Source organism: Pinus tabuliformis, chromosome 1_1, assembly GCF_031772625.1.
Source record: "Pinus tabuliformis cultivar Carrire ecotype Pingquan chromosome 1_1, CPIR1, whole genome shotgun sequence".
Classification (NCBI taxonomy): domain Eukaryota; kingdom Viridiplantae; phylum Streptophyta; class Pinopsida; order Pinales; family Pinaceae; genus Pinus; species Pinus tabuliformis.
This window is the reverse complement of record NC_142297.1, coordinates 12,686,475-12,707,917: the sequence shown is the minus strand read 5'-3', so window position 1 is coordinate 12,707,917 and position 21,443 is coordinate 12,686,475. Positions and strand designations below refer to the sequence as shown.

The following is a 21,443-nucleotide window of genomic DNA, read 5'->3' as shown; positions in this document are numbered from 1 at the left end:
ACATAGGGGAGAACATACCGCGCATTACCATGATTAGAATCACCAAAGAGTTTCATTAATCTTCAAAATGAGTCCTATTCACTAGTCCATTTACCTTCAACAATCTACAGCTCAAGTCCCTCATGAACAAGGAATTAGAACCAAAATGGAACCAAAGAATTTCGACCCCTCGGGTGCAAAATTCTAGAACTTGTATTGAGTGTTTCCCCACCTTATTTATATAGAGAAGGGGGGATTTGAATCCTCATTTACAAAATAACTCAGCCAAGGGCCAGCTATCCGATTGACTAGATTTTTAGGCCTGCGATAGCTCTGTTTCCCAAGCTGATTTCCTCGAATTTGATTCCGTTCTTGGAAATATAGAAATTACAGAATAAAAGAAATTACAAAAAAATAGAAAAGAGGAAATTGAATGATGATGGCAGAAAATATTGTCCTATGGTTCTTGTGAAGGCCCCTGCTCGGACCACGTCTCTATCACAATGTGTCCCTCCTGTTGCCAGGCCGGTTTTTGTCGCTTTCGCCGTAACTGCCTAAATCGTTCGTTCTCCAGAGCTGGGAGTGGATCAACTGTGAGTTTCCTGTTATAGAGCAGAAGTGGAGAATGTCCTAGTAGTCCTTCACTGTGTATCTAAGTGGAGCCCCATGCTGATCCATTAAGTCTTCCTGAGTCCCATACCTCCATTTATTCTCCGAAGACATGTAGCGAAGCAACCGAATTCATTTCTGAGGCGGTTGTTGTCATGTGTTTCTTGTTGTAGAGGCTTCCACAAGATAAGTCCATATCGATTTTAAACCACCCCATACCTCTATTTAAAGTCTCAGCTGCCAACCCATCTGACTTTAAAGCACTGTACTGTAGGTTTTAATCCCATACAGAAATTACCTGCATACGAATTCTAAAACACAGAAAAATAAACAATGTGAGAGCATAACACATAAAACACATATACATAGAGATTTTCCCACTGGATCCCAAAACCGGGACTACTAGCTTGACTTTTCATTATGTTCCTTTCAATGTTACAATACATATTTATGCATGTCAAAGCATCCAATACCATGGACCGAAAACCATCACGTCCAAAACCATGGACCGAAAACCATAGGTAGGTTCGCCCAACCTAATATAGGGTCCAAAAAAAAATTCTCGGGGCGCTGCTCCGAACCCTGTGGAGGGGGGCTACCCGCCCCCCTCAAACCCCCTTATGACCCCCTTGCTGCGCAATTGGCACAACGAAGGGGGGGCTCCACCCCCCCTCTAACCCCCCGGTTCACTACGTAGGTTAGTCGTGGAAAGAATATAGCACAACCCAACATGTACCAAGCTATCGGGATGTCGTTGTATCGAGGCTTTTACGCTAAGAGGCATTACAGAACAATGACTCCAGATCTCCGTAGGCCCCCTTTGGTTTAGCCCCTTTCAGTATTTCTTCATCATAGGACTGGAGGCTATGATCGGGTGCTTAGCCCTAAGGCGCTAGGGCCTTTGGACTCCTGTATAGGGGCCTTTTTCCTTTTATAAGTGCTTTGCGTCGGGTTTTGTTAAGCCTTCATGAATGTGTGCCTTTTATCGGAGCTCCTTTCTCGGTGGATCGCAATCGGGGTTTCTAGTCGAGACTTTTACATTGGAGCCGCAACATGTTTGTGACCTTCGATTGCGATAGCCCTTTAGCGCTCAACTCTTGGTTCCTCGACCCTTTATGTGATCGTGGGCCAACACCCTTATCAGAGCCCCTCTGCATCGAAGGTTTCCAATCAAGGTTTTTATATTGGATCCACGACATGCTTGCAATCTTTGATTGCGATAGTCCTTTAGCGCTCGGCCTCCAACTCTGCCTTTGGTTTTTTGTGCCTTAGTGACCGTGTACCAACCCCCATCGGAGCCCCTTTCTCGACGAATCACAATTGGGGTTTTAACTTCGATGTAACAACATGCCTCAACCTGCCATCGTCGATTTGCGATCTTCAATGTGACATCATCCTCTGCCACGTGTCACCTTGTGAGTGGTGACACATGTCACCCGGATATGCCCTCATTAGACCCTTGAAAATGCCAGATTTGCATGCCACTTGTCCTTTGTACTGCCTCGTCATGCTAATGTCAACGCCACCATGTCTTTACCAGATCCAATAATACTCTGCCACGTGGCCCCCTAGAGGAGAGAGAAAAAGGCCCGCCTGCCCCTGGTTTTGCATTGATTTCCTTTGTTAAATGTTTTTGGCCCTTTCCCGGTGATTTGTACTATCAGCTTAAATCCCGACACTTTTAATCGCAATTGAAACTTTGGAAGGGTGTCATTTGTTTTATCACCGATTGCAATGCGCCAATCTTGCACTATTGCGATCGCTGACATGTCATGTCGCTGGAACCTCCGATATGCCATGTGCCATGGATGAGAAATGGTCGATACGCCGATTTTCGATATCGATGATCGTTGATTTTATCCCAAACCTATGATTTCTTCATCGTTGCTTTATACCTCTAATTTGTGATTTGCCATATGCTCCCAGACCTCCGATATGCTCTTCTACCTTATTTCAAAGGCAACAAAACCCTCATCTTTAACAGGACCTATCTTATGATTTTCAGGTCCGTTTGAGGAGTTCCATATACCGTTAGAAAGCTCGTTCCGGGCACTATGCAATGGAGGGGGACTGATTTAACTCTGAGTGATTTTGCGGATTAGAAAATGACTATAAAATTTACTGCTCTTTGATACTTTAGGCAATTGAAAACACCACATGCAGTGAGTGGCAACATAGAGAATATTATGATATAAGATATTTTGTATTGTGTGTGCTTTTATAAAACATGTACGAAAATATATATAGAAATGAAAAATGCGCGTTAGTTTTCCAAGGTTTTTCTGTTGAGGAGATCCCTAAGCATCAATGAAATATTCATTTCACGAAACATTTAATTGAGAAACATAAACTTGGAGAGTGCGGTTGGAAAGGTTCCATTGTTTTTGCCACTTGGTTCGATAAGCTCTTACGCGGTGGCATCATTGGTATTCTTCATGGAATTCTCACTAAATAACTCTATATTTAGTGTTTAATCAATGTGCTTTCCCAATTTTGGTAAGACATTTATTATTCCCTGTTGCAGCAGGGTAATAACATATTCAAAATGAATTGATGTTGAAATTAAATTTAAATTTACCAAAAATTAAACGACATTATCTAATGTTTGCATTTGAAAAAAATTTAACTTATTTTTTATTTTTTTAAATCTATTTTTTCTAAGCTCTGATTGGTTAAATTGTTTAAGGTCTTATTTTGTAATGATAATATTCCGTACGTAATCGCCGCCCCGCCAAGGCTACGGGCAAGGGCTAACAAGCCTGCCATAGGGCATTAAATGACCGCTCAGATGCAAGCTCGTTAGCCATATCTAACACGCGTGCGAGGTGACTTTCCGAACACTCCGTCCCCACCTCGTGTTATATGGCTAATGAACTTGCCGCTGAGCGGGCATTTAATGCCCTATGGCAGGCACGTTAACCCTTGCCAAGGCTACGGGCCCCGAGGCAATACGTCAGCCACTGAACAGTTCATTTATTAATTATGGTATTCTTTCTTCGTTAACAGTCGCTTTCGCCATTGTCGAAAAGTGGAGTAATGTAGCAGTTGTAATTTGTAAGAAGTTGTGACCATCGATCCATGCTCCACTTTCGCCATTGTCAGTTGTAATTTGTAAGAAGTTGTGACCATCAATCCATCCTCCATGTGTACCACGGTCGCATCCCATTGGATTACGTTGTTTTCACTATCATCTTTGTTTGTCTCGTTTAAGTGTTTTTATTAAATGTATCAGTTGAAAAGTTATTATTATCGTGAAAGGATTAAATCAATTATGCCTTTGAAAGGAAAATAGAAAATTTTGGATAAAATGTTTCTAGAGATATCTTGAATAACCAAACTTGATACGGAAAAAAATGAAAATGAAAATAAAAATTAAACTAACATCTCATAAATCATCCATTATTAAATCCATATAAAAAATATGAAAAAGTGATTTTGGAACTTATCACAAATGAACCAACTTGATAAATAGAGATTATCCAATTTCTCTCATAATTTGACCATGTATTAAATATTTTCTTAAGAAACGTGAACAAGTACTTTGGAACCTATTGGTTTTTGAGGTTAATTTAAATGATAAAACTTAATAAAGAGAAACATTATTTATCAACCATGTTTTAGTTTCTTTTGGGAAATATAGAAAAGTGGTTTTTGGAGTTTATCTTGAATAATCAAATTTTGTTATTCAATTTATAATAATTTGATTAAGTATTATATTTTTTTTGAAAATATGAAAAAATAGTTTTGAAAGTTATTTTGGTTATATTTTAATTGTTTTTAAATTCAAAAGTTTTTTGGACATTTTTTTAAGTCAGAATGATAATTTATAGAAATCATCAATTTAATTTATAAATCTAAATATCTCAAAAAAAAATTAAAATACTAAATCTATTTATATATTTAAAAATAAATTTTAAAATTTAAATATATAATTTAACTGAAAAAAATGTAACTTATTCCAAAAAAATCATCAGAATAGCTTCATTATTGTGAACTTTATAAAGAGGAAAAAATCATACTATGCTTTATAATTTAACCATGTACTTAATCTTTATGAAAAATGATGAAAATCTTTCGAAGCCTACAACTCATCATGGGATACGTTCAGGGCGATAAATATATTTTTTTGCGAATACGGCTACCGTCATTTCGAAAACAAGTTGAATCAGAATGATGTATTAGGACGAAGAGGCGTTGCCCACGTTCGAACCTCATAACTGGCATTTAAATCCCTATTGGACCTATGAGTGAAAAATATTAGGGCGCGCTGCGTTTGAACCTTCATTTGTGAAAATTCCCACGGGCCCTATCAAATCCACCCTGTTATGACGATCCCAAAGCAACATGCTCGCTCGTGGTACAAAACACCAAAGATAATAATGGAAGAATGGGTAAAATTAATGCGAAGTAAAATTAAATTATATAATATTTATATTTTTACGCCGTAACGCGTTCTCTCTGAAATAAACTTTGCTTTTTGCTTACGTGTCATTACTTTGCACCATTATTTACGCCGTAAGGCATTCCCTCTGAAATAAACTTTGCTCTCTACCTACGTGTCATTACTTTGCACCATTAGATGATATGTTAGACGATTGAGAAAAGCTAAACCATTCGATGATTAGAAAATAGTTACGAATTTGTTGGAACCTAGTATTCGATTCACATAGGTAAAAACCCTGCGAACTCCAGCAGCGAGCTCTTCAATCTGGTTGTCGAAAAGGGGATACTGAAGGAAGAGGAAGCAAGAAAGTATTTTCAGCAACTGATTTGCACGGTCGATTTCTTCCACAGCCGGAGCAGGGGTGTGTGTCACCAAGATTTGAAGCCAAAGAACCTGTTATTAGACGAAAATGGCGATATGAAAGTCACCAACGGAGCCAAGGCCGACATCTGGTCGTGCGGAGGCATACTGTTCGTGCTCCTGGTGGGCTACCTGTCGTTCCAGGATTTGAATCTGACAGTGATGTATAAGAAGATCTACCAGGGATTTCAAATGCATGCCCTGGTTTTCCTCTGAAGTTCGGCGTCTGGTTATCCGGCTGCTAGACCCTAACCCTCTCTGAGGAGGATCACCGTTCCGCAGCTCATGGAGGTTTCTTGGTTCCGCTAGGGCTTCAAGCGTACGTAGGCCGACAATTATCTCTGGATTCCCCAAGAAGCAAGAAACATTTGCTCGCATCTTAGGGTATTGTGAATAAAATGATATCCACTCTCCAAATGTCAGTCTTTGAATCACTCGTGTATTCTGCATGGCTCCGTCTTCCTTGCGAGGTTGACGAGAAAACTAGAATGGTTGTTCTAAATTTCTCCCCCTTGCATGCAGTTCTTCAGATTGAAGATCTTTCTTATTAATGAGACTCTGCAAGCAGCTTTTACTCACATCTTTTTGATGTTACAATAAGTGCAGATGTTTGTGACAGAAGTCATGGAGCTCGTAGAGCTCACTCCTCTGAGAGATGCTCTTGTAGGGCTTCCTGGAGTGACAGGTCTTTCTACAGAGCAAAGGAAGAGACTTTCCATAGCAGTTGAACTAGTTTCCAACCCTTCTATAATCTTCATGGATGAGCCAACTTCAGGACTAGATGCCCGTGCTGCAGCAATTGTTATGCGTATTGTTCGCAACACAGTCAATACAGGTCGAACTGTTGTTTGTACCATCCATCAGCCCAGCATTGATATCTTTGAAGCTTTTGATGAGGTGAATTCAAACACTTTCATGATCAATCTATGCAATGTGAAACAAAAGGCCTACTCTATGTTTCTTTGCTTGGCTTAACAACAAATGAAGGGTTGCAAAGGGCTCGAACAAGTCAGGGAATAATTGCTAAATTTTCAGTTTTATTGGTTTGCTAAACTACAGCTCTTTTTATAATCATAAAACTTATTTCCTTCAATTTTGTCCAATTCTTGGTTGTTTGGCCAGGCCGTTCTAGAAATACCACAGATTAGCGAAGGATACAATCCAACGACATGGGCGCAGGAAGTGAGTTCCATAGCTGTTGAGGAAAAACTTGGTGTAGAGTTTGTTGAGATCTACAGAAAATTAGCACTCTATGAGTATGTCTAACATAATTGTAGGAATTTGTTTTAGAACTTTGAGCTTTTTTTATTGTGCATCTCTAATTTTGTTACCCTATCTTTAGTTACATAATTTCTCCCAAGAAACTGTGATTTTTTGAAAGCCCTATTTGACAGTTATGTTGTTCTGTTTTCAGATGGAATCAAGCCCTTATTCAAGAGCTAAGCACCCCTGCTCTTGGCTCATAGAATCTGAGTTTTCCAACACAATATGCACGGTCCTTCAAGGTTCAGTGCGTGGCATGCCTTTGGAAGCAATAATTTCTCCCAAGAAACTGTAATTTTTTTAAAGCCCTATTTGACAATTATGTTGTTCTGTTTTCAGATGGAATCAAGCCCTTATTCAAGAGCCAAGCACCCCTACTCCTGGCTCACAGGATCTGAGTTTTCCAACACAGTATGCATGGTCCTTCAAGGTTCAGTGCGTGGCATGCCTTTGGAAGCAACATTGGTCATATTGGAGGAATCCACACTATAATGTTGTGCGACTTTTTTTCACTACAGTCGTTGCCCCACTGTTTGGGACCATCTTTTGGGACCTTGGAACAAAGAGGCTGGACACTCTCTTGACAGGCATAGCAGACTTATTTGCAAAACGGGTCCCGCCTCACTTTGACATTTTATTTTCTCTATCATTGATTAGTTTATTGTCTATTACATATTTGAGTCAACAGAGTGACTTAGCATATTAAGAAATCAAAGCATTATATGGGTAATATATCAAAGCATTATATGGTATTTGCATTCACATTTTTTATTTGATTGCTTGAGCTTAGATCTGTACTACAAAAAAAAACAATTTACCCATTGTCAATTTGGTCAACTGATTCAAACATTTCGATTTCTGGAACTTATGCAGATTCACATTCTTCCAAATGATAGCCTTTTCATTTGAAGACCTTGTTTGACTCTCTTTCTCTGGAAGAGCAAGCAGGTTAGCAGGGCAATTTTGGTTTCAAAGAAAGGCAATTTCCTGTACCGAACAGGTTGTTTAGGAGTGTTCATCAATATGTAAGGGTAAGGTATGAATGGGGAGGTTACAATACAATATGCCACATTGAGGAATTTGTCAGAGTGAAATGCAATTAGGTCGTTCCTTCAATAGACAACGAAGTGAGAAACTTGAATGAACTACATAACTAATTGCTAAATTTTCAGTTTTATTGGTTTGCTAAACTACAACTCTTTTTATAATCATAAAACTTATTTCCTTCAATTTTGTCCGATTCTTGGTTGTTTGGCCAGGCCGTTCCAGAAATACCACAGATTAGCGAAGGATACAATCCAGCGACATGGGCACCGGAAGTGAGTTCCATAGCTGTTGAGGAAAAACTTGGTGTAGAGTTTGCTGAGATCTACAGAAAATTAGCACTCTATGAGTATGTCTAACATAATTGTAGGAATTTGTTTCAGAACTTTGAGCTTTTTTTATTGTGTATCTCTAATTTTGTTACCCTATCTTTAGTTACATAATTTCTCCCAAGAAACTGTAATTTTTTTAAAGCCCTATTTGACAGTTATGTTGTTCTGTTTTCAGATGGAATCAAGCCCTTATTCAAGAGCTAAGCACCCCTGCTCTTGGCTCGTAGAATCTGAGTTTTCCAACACAATATGCACGGTCCTTCAAGGTTCAGTGTGTGGCATGCCTTTGGAAGCAATAATTTCTCCCAAGAAACTGTAATTTTTCTAAAGCCCTGTTTGACAATTATGTTGTTCTGTTTTCAGATGGAATCAAGCCCTTATTCAAGAGCTAAGCACCCCTGCTCCTGGCTCGCAGGATCTGAGTTTTCCAACACAGTATGCACGGTCCTTCAAGGTTCAGTGCGTGGCATGCCTTTGGAAGCAACATTGGTCATATTGGAGGAATCCACACTATAATGTTGTGCGATTTTTCTTCACTACAGTCGTTGCCCTACTGTTTGGGACCATCTTTTGGGACCTTGGAACAAAGAGGCTGGACACTCTCTTGACAGGCATAGCAGACTTATTTGCAAAATTGGTCCCACCTCACTTTGACATTTTATTTTCTCTATCATTGATTAGTTTATTGTCTATTACATATTTGAGTCAACAAAGTGACTTATCATATTGAGAAATCAAAGAATTATAAGGGTAATATATCAAAGCATTATATGGTATTTGAATTCACATTTTTTATTTGATCGCGTGAGCTTAGATCTATACTACAAAAAAAACAATTTACCCATTGTCAATTTGGTCAACTGATTCAAACATTTCGATTCATGGCACTTCTACAGATTCACATTCTTCCAAATGACAGCCTTTTCATTTGAAGGCCTTGTTTGACTCTCTTTCTCTGGAATAGCGAGCAGGTTAGCAGGGCAATTTTGGTTTCAAAGAAAGACAATTTCTTGTACCGAACAGGTTGTTTAGGAGTGTTCATAAATATGTAAGGGTAAGGTATGAATGGGGAGGTTACAATACAATACGCCACATTGAGGAATTTTTCAGAGTGAAATGCAATTAGGTCGTTCCTTCAATAGACAACAAAGTGAGAAACTTGAATGAACTACATAACTTCTCTGTAACACATTCTCTCAGACAACTGAGTGAGAGACATTAGAAAACCTTTGTGCTGATCTTGAATTAGGCTCAAAAGCACTGTTTTTGGTTTTTCTTGAAAGAAAAGATGAAAAGATTGAACTATAAAGATTGCAATCTATAAAAGCATATAACCTATTCACATCTAAATCTTTGAAAATATATGATAAAAACAGGGACTATTCTTTCATAGATTTAATAATTTTTTCAGTCATGTTTACTTGTTAGAGAGGAGAGATAATCTAACCTCTGAAGACAATTCTACACCTGCTAGAGAATTCAATGTCACTCATGTCTTGACACAATAGAAGAAAGGAATGATCCTTCCTTTCAGGCCATTGTCGATGGCTTTTGAGAACATAAACTATTATGTTAACATGCCACTGATATGTGTATCTATAAATCGTTCAATTGAATTGGTAATCTGCGAGTAGTTTGACATCCCTAGGTTCTCTTCAATGGAATATCTGGAAATAATGTTTAGTTTCGTAACAGGGGATGAAAAGTGAAGGGTTGGGTCAAGACAGGCTACAGCTCCTTTCCAATGTAAGTGGATCCTTTAGACCAAGGGTACTTAGAGCCTTGATGGGAGTTAGTGGTGCTGGAAAAACTACCCTAATGGATGTCTTAGCACTTTCGAAGATTCAAATTCTTCCAAATGATAGCCTTTTCATTTGAAGACCTTGTTTGACTCTCTTTCTCTCGAAGAGGAAGCAAGTTAGCAGGAAAATGTTGGTTTCAAAGAAAGGCAATTTCCTGTACTGAACAGGTTGGTTAGGATCGTTCATCAATATTGCTTCCCCGTTGTGGAAGGTCAGGTCAGGGTAAGGTAAGGGTAAGGTATATCCCATAATGAAAATATATGTTCTTATATCCTTCCATGTCTTGGTGTCAACCCATACCTTGCCTTACCTTTAATGAGGATATTTTGGAACTTGAATCTGAAAGGAAATCAAGGACACCAGTTGAAATCACAAAGCTAAATTCAAGAACTTCGTTTAACTACATCAAGATGCCTGCAAATGATGAAATCATAAGCCTCACTAGAAAATTTTGAACCTGAATTTGGAAGTCATGCAATGGTGGTAGGTAAAATGCCAAAGGCAGATTCAAGGAAAATATTTAGAAGCAGTCCAGACATTCTTTATGTGGGGGAGTTAACGGTCACATTGCCAAACATTTCCACTGTAGCCTCTGCAGAAAACTTTAAGGTGGATATTTTGGAACCTAAACCTGGATATCAAGAAAGGATGGTAGGTGAAATGGAAAAGGTGGATTTAGGGACTTCATTTAAATGCTTGAAGATGATTGCATATGAAAAAATCAATAGAAGTGGGGAATCTCCAAGGGAAATGAATGACAAAAGGCCTACTCTATGTTTCTTTGCTTGGCTTAACAACAAATGAAGGGTTGCAAAGGGCTCGAACAAGTCAGGGAATAATTGCTAAATTTTCAGTTTTATTGGTTTGCTAAACTACAACTCTTTTTATAATCATAAAACTTATTTCCTTCAATTTTTTCCGATTCTTGGTTGTTTGGCCAGGCCGTTCAAGAAATACCACAGATTAGCGAAGGATACAATCCAACAACATGGGCGCTGGAAGTGAGTTCCATAGCTGTTAAGGAAAAACTTGGTGTAGAGTTTGTTGAGATCTACAGAAAATTAGCACTCTATGAGTATGTCTAACATAATTGTAGGAATTTGTTTCAGAACTGTGAGCTTTTTTTATTGTGCATCTCTAATTTTGTTACCCTATCTTTAGTTACATAATTTCTCCCAAGAAACTGTAATTTTTTGAAAGCCCTATTTGACAGTTATGTTGTTCTGTTTTCATATGGAATCAAGACCTTATTCAAGAGCTAAGCATCCCTGCTCTTGGCTCGTAGAATCTGAGTTCTCCAACACAATATGCACGGTCCTTCAAGGTTCAGTGTGTCGCATACATCAAGATGCTTGCAAATGATGAAATCATCTGCAGTGATCAATTTGCAAGGGAAAGGAATGCGACCCCAAATTACAACGCACAAACATGGAGAGTAGAAACAAAGATTCCTGAGCAATCAGATGAAGCTATAAACATGAAAGGTGATGCAATCAAGAGAGAAAGGGCACGCCGTAAGAGGGCTATTTCGAAGTTTGAATCACAAATACAACCAAGGAAGATTCCTGAACAATGAAATGAAGCTATAAACATGAACGGTGATGCAATCAAGAGAAAAAGGGCACGTCATAAGAGGGCTACTTCTAAGCTTGAATCTCAAATACAAGCAAGCAAGTCTGCTGAAGCAGAAAACACAAGTTTGGAGATGACATCGAATAAATTAATGGCCATTCTAGACATTATTTACAAGCAGGAATTAATGACAATACAATCTGTGTTGCCAAATGCTTCTTCTGAAGCCTCTCTAGAAAATTTTGAACTTGAATTTGGAAGTCATGCGATGGTGGTAGGTAAAATGCCAAAGGCAGATTCAAGGACAATATTTAGAAGCAGTCCAGACATTCTTTATGTGGGGGAGTTAACGGTCACATTGCCAAACATTTCCACTGTAGCCTCTGCAGAAAACTTTAAGGTGGATATTTTGGAACCTAAACCTGGATGTCAAGAAAGGATGGTAGGTGAAATGGAAAAGGTGGATTTACATTCACTCCCTAAATCTCCATTCACCATATTCATAAATTACCATCTACCTTTTATCCATACCAACACTTCTACCTATCATCCATTTCATTCCAAGCCAGATTCTTAACTGCTACAGGATCCTACAGAAGTATGCATCTACAGCTCTTCCGAATGAGAATTCCAGTTATATCTATAGAAGTGTCCACTTCCAGCATCGTACAGGAAACTTGGGGGGTTTATCAAACAAATTTTATTCTAATTATAAATGGTCTTGTTAGCTCTGATATATAATTTAACATTTGAGGATCAAATACACTCCCAATCAGGTTGTTTGCGCGCCGAAGGATGCCCAAAAATGGATACAAAAGTGCCCCAAAAGCCTTCAAAATCCTCTTAAGGCCTTCACCGATCTAAACTATCGCAAGAGGAAAAGCCCTTGGGAGGGCGGAAATACACTATCGGGAGGCCTAAAACACTCCAAAACAGTCAAAAATTAGAAGCGCAGGCCTAGCAGTTCAAATGAGCAACAGCCGTTCGATCTGGCCGATCAACGGTCCAGATCACATCGACGGGTCGCAATCGGCGGAGGCAGATCGGCGGATATTGGATCGGCGCTTCATCAAGGGTCAGGGCACAAGACACTACCGATCAGCGATCGCCGATATCGCATCGGCGGGTCATATCGCATCGGAGCATCGGCGGCTGGGCGGTATCAGCGGTATCGGCAGTGGCATTGCGATTGCGATATAGCGATTTGATCTGGGTCGTTAATCGCGTGCGCAGATCAATGGTCCAGGTCGCGTCGGCTTTTCACTATCGGCAAAACCAAAGGGACGGGCTTTTATTTAAGGCATGCTTGCGACCCGATGGGTCGGACCCGATGGCGATTATAAGTCATTTTTGATATATTTTCGGGTCCGCGCTAAAACTGTTTTCAATGTATTTGGTGCATTTTCGTTACATAATGAAATACAAAGGAGGCCTTCAGCGAGCGCCGATAGCGATGAAGGCCGGACCCGAAAGGGTCCGGGGGTTGAAATATATATTTTTTGAAGTCCGAAAGAAGCAGAAATGGGTGGGATCTAGCAATATTGCAGCGTTTCACTGTTTATGACCTGAACAGACGCAATAACAAAAAAGAAACATTCACAGCTATTGTCTGAAAGGGACCGGTGCAGGTATTTCACAGGAACGATCGCCACCCGATTGCAGGTTCAGGCGGCAAGCCATCCTTAAAGGAATCGTGCAGTTATGTTACATACCAGAAAAAGGATTCGGCGGAGAGACAGCGGCCGGCAAACAGAGCCCGGAAAGGGAAGGAGAAGGGCCACTACACGCCTCAACCCAAATCAAATCAAATCACGAAGCATTAACAGTCCGGCCATCACAGCAGTCATCCTAACAAACATGATGGGGCATCTTTGGCACGAGGGAACTCCCATGCATCACAGCGGGCCGCCCAAAATATCTGAGTATGGTTATTCCTTTGTCAGAAGAAGAAAACCTCCGAGCCATGCCTACCTATTGAGGGAATCAAACGGTTATGGGACAGATCAGACAAGTTTAAGACTCCGAGCCTTCTAGAGAGCTCAGGAGCATTGTAAAGGGCCTATAAAAGGCAGAAAACTAAATGTAACAAGGGTTCAACTTTTGGATATTATTCCTCCCCTGTTTTCTCAAGCTTCTCATTTGCAGTCTTTAGTAATACAAGCTTCTTTTGCTGCTACATGTTTAATGTCCATTTCTCTTCTGTTTTATGCTTGCACTTGAACAGTTTGTTCAGGTTTTCTATGTGTTTAAGGCCAGATAACTGTCATCTTATCTCTGCTTTGATATACTAGATTTGCAAGCTTCTTTGCTGCCTATGACTAGCCATTTATATGTGTGATTATATGTGCATCTGCCAGTATAGTCAGTGAGTTCTTTTACTGCCTGTAGCTAGACATTCATATAGGTCCATGTGTGCTATCTGCCAGCATAGTCAGTGTTCTCCATCTATCCATTAATCTACAAACTATTGAGCATCAGCAGTCTAAAGCCTTGTGTTGTTGGGGGTGTTCATGCATGTCTTGACTGTGAATAGAGCTGGAATGATTATCCGACTTGATCCAAGCCATCTTTCATTCCAATAGTTCAGAGAATAATATTGAAGATTATATGTTACCAGACATCTTTGATTTACAACCCTAGAGAGTTTCCTGGAGTGATAACATAAATGGCGTCATTGCTGGGGAGAGGAGAATCGAAGCTCAGCTTCCCTGGGAGAACGACACAGCTTCAAACTTTGATGACAGACAAGGTTTGAACACAGATTTTGGTTGTAATCATCTATCTGGCGACTCCACTGGAGGAAGGCCATCCTTTGGCGACTCCACATTGAAGTTCTGGTCTAGTTCGTGAAGCATGCTCGGAGAAATCTTCAGAAATCACTAGCTGGCCAGTGCCTGATCCTGAGAAGATTGATAAGCAGAAGAAACTTTGTGGAAGGGAGCATCAGGATCAGGTAAGCCTTAAAGAATTTTTATGTGTCTCTGTTAGTGTAGTTCACCTTCAGAGATTCATACAGCTCCCGTTTATTCATTTCCTTTTCGGACCTCAGTTGAAAGAAGCATCCATGTTGTCTATCGTATTCCTCTGTTTCTGCCATTCCATTCATTGATTCATTCTACTCAGTCCACTAGTATCTTTTTACCTTACCTCAGTCATGGCAAGCCAGCAAGCTCTTACAAAGATAGAAAGAATAGTTGCTGCTAGGTATGGGCCATTAGTTTTGCCTACCCCTTTGAATGCCATGCCTGTAGGAGATTATATGGAATATATGCCTAAGTTTACTAGTGCAAAAGGAGTATCAGCTGAAGAGCACCTCGAATCTTTCTATTGTTACGTTGATAACCTAGATATCAATGAAGAGGATGTATGGATGAGGGTTTTTGTCCAAAGCCTAGATGGGGAGGCTAGAAAATGGTTTAGAGAATTACCCCCTAGGTCTATTGCAGATATTGGAGCCCTAGATGATGTATTTTTAAAGCACTGGGGAAGTAATAAAGATCTGCTCTATTATCATACTGAATTTGGGAACTTGCAGAGAGAAGATGGTGAACTGCTGTCTGATTTCAATATCAGATTCAATCAAATGTATAGCAGAATACCAGCTGAAATAAAACCTACCCCTTCTTCTGCCATGCTCACATATGCCAATGCCTTCGATTCTCAGTTCTGCCTGTTGTTAAGAGAAAGGAGATGTGCTTCTCTAGCTGATATGCAAGATGCAGCTTTTGAAGTTGAATCGAACATTCTAGCTGCAGAGAGACTTGAAGATGATGCCGAGTGCAGAAGTCAGGGAGGTGAATCCTCATCATCCTCAGAGCCTGAGATTGATAAATTAGCTAGGATGATCGAGCTTTTGACCTCTGAAGTTTCCAAATTAAAGGCTGAGCAGTATTCTAAGGAAGCAGGAGCTCCTTGTTCCATTTCTCTTCCAGCTCCAAATCTATATAAAGGAGCACAGGAGCAATTGCAGATTTTGCAGAGAAACAGGGATGCAAATGAGGATCAAAGGGTGAAGACCCTTTGTCAGAATATAGTCATGAAAGAAGATCTGTTTGAAGAAGAGAAGGAGGTCTATGGTTTGGGAGGTGCTCCTTTCCTAACCAGAGCTGCATATGAAGAAGCAATAGCTAGAGGAACTGCTCGTGAGCTTGTTGTAGCTGCAGAACAACAAGCTGATCAGCAGCAGCAGATGGCAGCAGATCCCTTCATCCTCAAAGAATCTGAGCCCGAAGCCAGCTTAACTTCCCATGACTATGCAGATCTGCCAATTTTACAGCCTGCTTTGGTCCCCAGCCCAGTAATCAAGAAGGGAGAAGAATGTCCCCCATCATCTTTTGTTTCCTTGTCTGCTCAAAAGGAAAGCCCTCATTGCTGCCCCTTGAACACTGAGGCAGAACATAATTCAGTGCTCAAGGCTGAGACTGATCACCTCAGTTTTGATGTTTTAATACCTGCTCAGATGGCCTCCACACAGACTGAAGAGGCATCTTATCAGTTAACAGAGGAAGAGGATGCAGTTTTGGGATTCCTCCTTGGATGAGGGCTGTTCTATGAAAGATGCTGGAGCAGATGATGTCTTTGTGTCCCCTGCACAAGAACACTGTGGTTCACCATTCATATTGGTTGTGCAGACCACAGATAACATAGACAACTATACACTAGAAGCGAATATTCAGCTGGTATACAAAGGCTCCCATGAAGAACATCCAAGGAGGAAAATACACAGAAAGGGAATGAAATTTGATCCCTACCTACCGGTCAAGCTCAAATGTCCTAAACTCTTTGAGGTAGAGGATCAAATCAATCTAGTCCTACTGATCTATGATGAATCGGGCTGAGAGCAGGAGAAACAGTTTGGTTGCCCTGCAAATGGGCAAATTTTGAAGTTTAAGTTTTCAGGCTTTTATGTTTGTAATTAAGTTCTTTTATAGTTGTATGTTGTATGCTTAGTTAACTCCATGCCCAATGGACACTAGGAAAGTGTTTTTATAGCTGTTTTTGTATGAAGGCATTGATTTGTAGGTTCTTGGGACCTCACAGGGAGGATCTCATCCCCAGAAGGAGCCAGTGTTAGCTCTGCTATATAATCCAACATTTGAGGATCAAATACAGTCCCAATCAGGTTTTTTGCGCGCCGAAGGATGCCAAAAAATGGATACAAAAGTGCCCCAAAAGCCTTCAAAATCCTCTTAAGGCCTTCACCAATCTAAACTATCGCAAGAGGAAAAGCCCTTGGGAGGGCAGAAATACACTATCGGGAGGCCTAAAACACTCCAAAACAGTAAAAAATCAGAAGCGCATGCCTAGCAGTTCAAATGAGCGACAGTCGTTCGATCTGGCCGATCAACGGTCAAGATCGCATCGGCGGGTCACAATCGGCGGAGGCAGATCGGCGGATATCGCATCGGCGCTTCATCAAGGGTCAGGGCACAAGACACTGCCGATCAGCGATCGCCGATATCACATCGGTGGGTCATATTGTATCGGAGCATCGGCGGCTGGGCGGTATCGGTAGTGGCATTGCGATTGCGATATAGCGATTCGATCTGGGCCGTTAATTGCGTGCGCAGATCAATGGGCCAGGTCGCGTTGGCTTTTCGCTATCGGCAAAACCAAAGGGGCGGGCTTTTATTTAAGGCATTCTTACGACCCGATGGCGATTATAAGTCATTTTCGATATATTTTCGGGTCCACGCTAAAACCGTTTACAATGTATTTGGCGCATTTTCATTACATAATGAAATACAAAGGAGGCCTTCAACGAGCACCGATAGCGATGAAGCCCAGACCCAAAAGGGTTCGGGGGTTGAAATATATATTTTTTGAAGTCCGAAAGAAGCAGAAATGGGTGGGATCTAGCAATATTGCAGCGTTTCACTGTTTATGACCCAAACAGACGCAATAACAGAAAAGAAACATTCGCAGCTATTGTCTAAAAGGGACCGGTGCAGGTATTTCATAGGAACGATCGCCACTCCATTGCAGGTTCAGGCGACAAGTCATCCTTAAAGGAATCGTGCAATTATGTTACATACCAGAAAAAGGATTCGGCGGAGAGATAGTGGCCAGCAAACAGAGCCCGGAAAGCGAAGGAGAAGGGCCACTACACGCCTCAACCAAAATCAAATCAAATCATGAAGCATTAACAGTCTGGCCATCACAGCAGTCATCCTAACAAACATGATGGGGCATCTTTGGCACGAGGGAACTCCCATGCATCACAGCAGGCCGCCCAAAATATCTGAGTATGGTTATTCCTCTATCAGAAGAAGAAAACCTCCGAGCCATGCCTGCCTATTGAGGGAATCAAACGGTTATGGGATAGATCAGACAAGTTTAAGACTTCGAGCCTTCTAGAGAGATCAGGAGCATTGTAAAGGGCCTATAAAAGGCAGAAAACTAAATGTAACAAGGGTTCAACTTTTGGAGATTATTCCTCCCCTGTTTTCTCAAGCTTCTCATCTGCAATCTCTAGTAATACAAGCTTCTTTTGCTGCTACATGTTTAATGTCCATTTCTCTTCTGTTCTATGCTTGCACTTGAACAGTTTGTTTAGGTTTTCTGTGTGTTTAAGGCCAGATAACTGTCATCTTATCTCTGCTTTGATATACTAGATTTGCAAGCTTCTTTGCTGCCTATGGCTAGCCATTTATATGTGTGATTATATGTGCATCTGCCAGTATAGTCAGTGAGTTCTTTTACTGCCTGTAGCTAGCCATTCATATAGGTCCATGTATGCTATCTGCCGGCATAGTCAGTGTTCTCCATCTATCCATTAATCTACAAACTATTGAGCATTAGCAGTCTAAAGCCTTGTGTTGTTGGGGGTGTTCATGCATGTCTTGAGTGTGAATAGAGCTGGAATGGTTATCCGACTTGATCCAAACCATATTTCATTCCAATAGTTCAGAGAACAATATTGAAGATTATATGTTACCAGGCATCTCTGATTTACAACCTCAGAGAGTTTCCTGGAGTGATAACAGGTCTTACTAGAATTTTATGAAGAGACTATATTTGATGGATTAGTTAATGTTTCTTACAAATTTCAAGTGTGTAACCCTCGGTGATTATTTTTTGTCAAAGTGGCTTTGTTTTTATGAGATTATTCTTTTAGGAACTCTGATTCCTAGTTAAGAGGACATGTATTAGGTGAAGAATTTTGATTACAATGTTTCTTTAGTATTGATAGATTTGGTCAAGAATTTTGATAAATTTGAATAACGTTTTGATAAGATTAAATAAAGGTTTTTTTTTAACAATTCTAGGATACAATATACTTAATTGGAGAAAATCTTAGGGTGATCATATTTACTTTAACGATAGACTTTATTGAATCTACATTATAAGATTTAAGATTTCAATAAAGTTTATAAGAATGATTAGTGTTTTGTTCAAAGATGTTTCTACTCATTTGGAAGTGAATGACAAGTTATTGATAATGTTTATCTTCAAAGTTCAATCAAACAATGTTGTCTTATTATTTTAGTGTTTTGTTTCATATGTTGAAGCTCCACATTATGTCACAAGAGCTCGAAATATCGTCTATGTTAGTGTGATTGGATCACATGATGTGTCACCATTGGCATACCACCTAACAACACTGCATTATGCAAATTGTTAGCAACACTATACTCAATGCAACCCTGTTACACAAAATATTGTCACCATGACTATTTGCAGTTAGTATGGGTCTAGCAAGTCTCAAACCTCAGCTCTTCATGTCAAGCTTTGAAAATGAGAGAAAGACCTTAAAAATCAATAAAGCTCTGGTTCCGCACTTTCTCTGACTGTTGCCTACGGTCCCGCACCCCCTGTTCATGTTACCTGCGGACCTGCCCGCTCTGTCTCTAAAGGAGTGGGTGCGAACCCCTGTGAAAGTCAAAAAGGTGCAAGTTTATTTTTAAAAACTCACTTTGGATTAATTCTAGATGATTCTAGAAGGAATATTGACGTGGATGGTTCGCTCCTAGGTGGTTCATGCATCCCAAAAGTGAAGGAGCTAATCCCTTGATGAGAGGAGCTTATCCCTTTGAAGGAGGGCTTTATCCCTTTGAAGGAGGACCTAGTAACTTCCCTCCATTGCACTATAAATTAAGGCATTGGGCTAGTTGTTGGAGAGGTTAGAAGCTGAACATTTTTTAGGGTAAATGTTGTTAGAATTGAGACTTCCTAGTTAAGCTTGAGAGGAGAGATCACATACCTTTTGGCTTCATTGGGAAGAGAGTGAAACTTGTCAAAGTAGAGGAGACTTCTTGATGGACCCTGGGAGGAGCTTGTACAACATCAAGGCATAAGGTTGTAAAGTTCTTCTTTGATTTAAGTTAATACAATCAGATTCATTTTTCTCAACAAATTGTCTTATGTGATTTGTTTCATGAATTCCTTGATCATCATGATAAGTATGCTTTATTATATTGGCTTTTCAGGTGCTATTTAATTTGTGTGCTTGTTTGTGTTTGCATATTCTCTACAAGGGAGCTCATTTGGATCAACGGAGCGAGGCTTCCACAAACTTGCATTGGACCCAAGGTAGGCCTAAAACACTTGTTTGCCTTTATTTATGAATTGCATATTTACAGAAAGAATTTGTTTGGTTTGCTTGTCGCTAGATATAGTTAGATACTAGGGAGGTCGGTCTTGTCCGCAAGAACGACTTATCCGGCCGAAAAAATGGCGACTCCACTGGGGAATTTATTTTTTCCTTGTTTTACTTTGACTTGAGAAACTGTGTTTTTGTTTCTGTTTTTGGCTTGATGTGTGAGGGATTGGGTAGGTTTAGTAGATCTTGAATTATTTTTTGTTTTTCATACTTTTGGGAGAGGACTGCACCCTCTACTTGTAACACAGTGCAGACCTATCCACACTTTTGCTTTACACACAGAGCGGTCCTGCACCTGGGTAAACTGGGAGCCTGCGGACCCTGTCAAAATTTTGAAAAACTTAAGATTTTCTCTTTCAGTCAGCTTAGGATTTGTTTAAGTGTTTTTAGCCTCTGCCCAGATCTGCACGTGACTTGTCAGGAACTTTTCTTAGGTTAATTCCATTGGCATTAGGGTTTTAGGTGAAATTCCTAGAAGTTTTGATTGCCGGGCTTGATTTTCATTTTGGTCTTGTAGTAGCTCAGAGCTTAGAAGCCTTAGAAGCCTCAGATCACCTTGGTTTTTACTGGCCTTCTTATGAGTCTGACCATTTTGTAAAATCTGCTTTTGTTGAGGAATCCATCTTGTGTTTCTCCTTGCGAAACTTCGAAAATACTTGTGTTGGAAGCTTTGGATTTCATTTTAGAAAAGAAAACAAAAATTAGTTGTTTTTTGACTGATTTGTGATTCTAGACAAATTAGTCCTTAGTTTGCTTATAGCTAAGTAAAGCATCCTTGAAAAGAAATCTTGTAAGCTTTTACTTCAAATAGTTTTAGAATTTATAGATCTCAAGATTAGATTTTTCCATAGCTTTGAGTGTTTTATAAAAAAAAAAAAAAAAATTCTTTTGGAAAAAGTTTGTTTTTGTAGTATTTGAGTGTTTGAAAGAAAAGGGAAATTTTCGTGAGCATAACTATTTGTCTCGACTTTGAGTGTATTGGAAAAGACAAAAAGCTCTTCTTTTGATTTGTTTGTTAAGGAAAGATTTGTTTTTACAAGCATTTGCATTCTCAACCCTTTCCTAACTAGAAATTCATTGAAGGGAAAAGATTGCTTATCATCTTAAGTGCATTCTTTTTAGTGATTTGGAGTCGAGTCTTCACACCATAAGTTTCATCTCCACACCTTTTGACTTAAGAAAAACCAATAAAAATAACGCTTAAAGTAAAATCTATCTAGTAATCTTTTATTTCTAGGGCTCTATATCACCAACATAGCTTAGGCTAGTATCTTGGAGTAGGGAGTAATTAACTCTCCAAGATAGTAAAACAAACAAGTAGCTGTATCTTGCGGTAGGAGATAAAATCCAATTGTTACATCTATGCTCTGGGAAAGCTCCTCTTAAAGGAGAAGCACGAGATCGTGTCCGAACCAGTGGGGTAATCAATCCTTCCT

The 21,443-nt window shown here is 39.8% G+C and overlaps 1 protein-coding gene and 1 long non-coding RNA gene across 2 annotated transcripts; both read left to right on the top strand.

Annotated features, from left to right (window-relative positions):
- Window positions 1-6,016: 6,016 nt before the first annotated feature.
- Window positions 6,017-6,858, top strand: LOC149211370 (ABC transporter G family member 35-like). Its single transcript, XM_089388375.1, has 3 exons — window positions 6,017-6,289; window positions 6,515-6,648; window positions 6,807-6,858. The coding sequence occupies exons 1-3, from the start codon at window positions 6,017-6,019 to the stop codon at window positions 6,856-6,858; spliced, it is 459 nt and encodes a 152-aa protein (XP_089244501.1).
- A 668-nt stretch (window positions 6,859-7,526) lies between these two features.
- LOC149211369 (uncharacterized) lies at window positions 7,527-8,623 on the top strand. Its single transcript, XR_016250166.1, has 4 exons — window positions 7,527-7,691; window positions 7,915-8,048; window positions 8,207-8,297; window positions 8,395-8,623. It is a non-coding gene; the product is annotated as an uncharacterized LOC149211369 (long non-coding RNA).
- The last annotated feature ends 12,820 nt before the right edge of the window (window positions 8,624-21,443 follow it).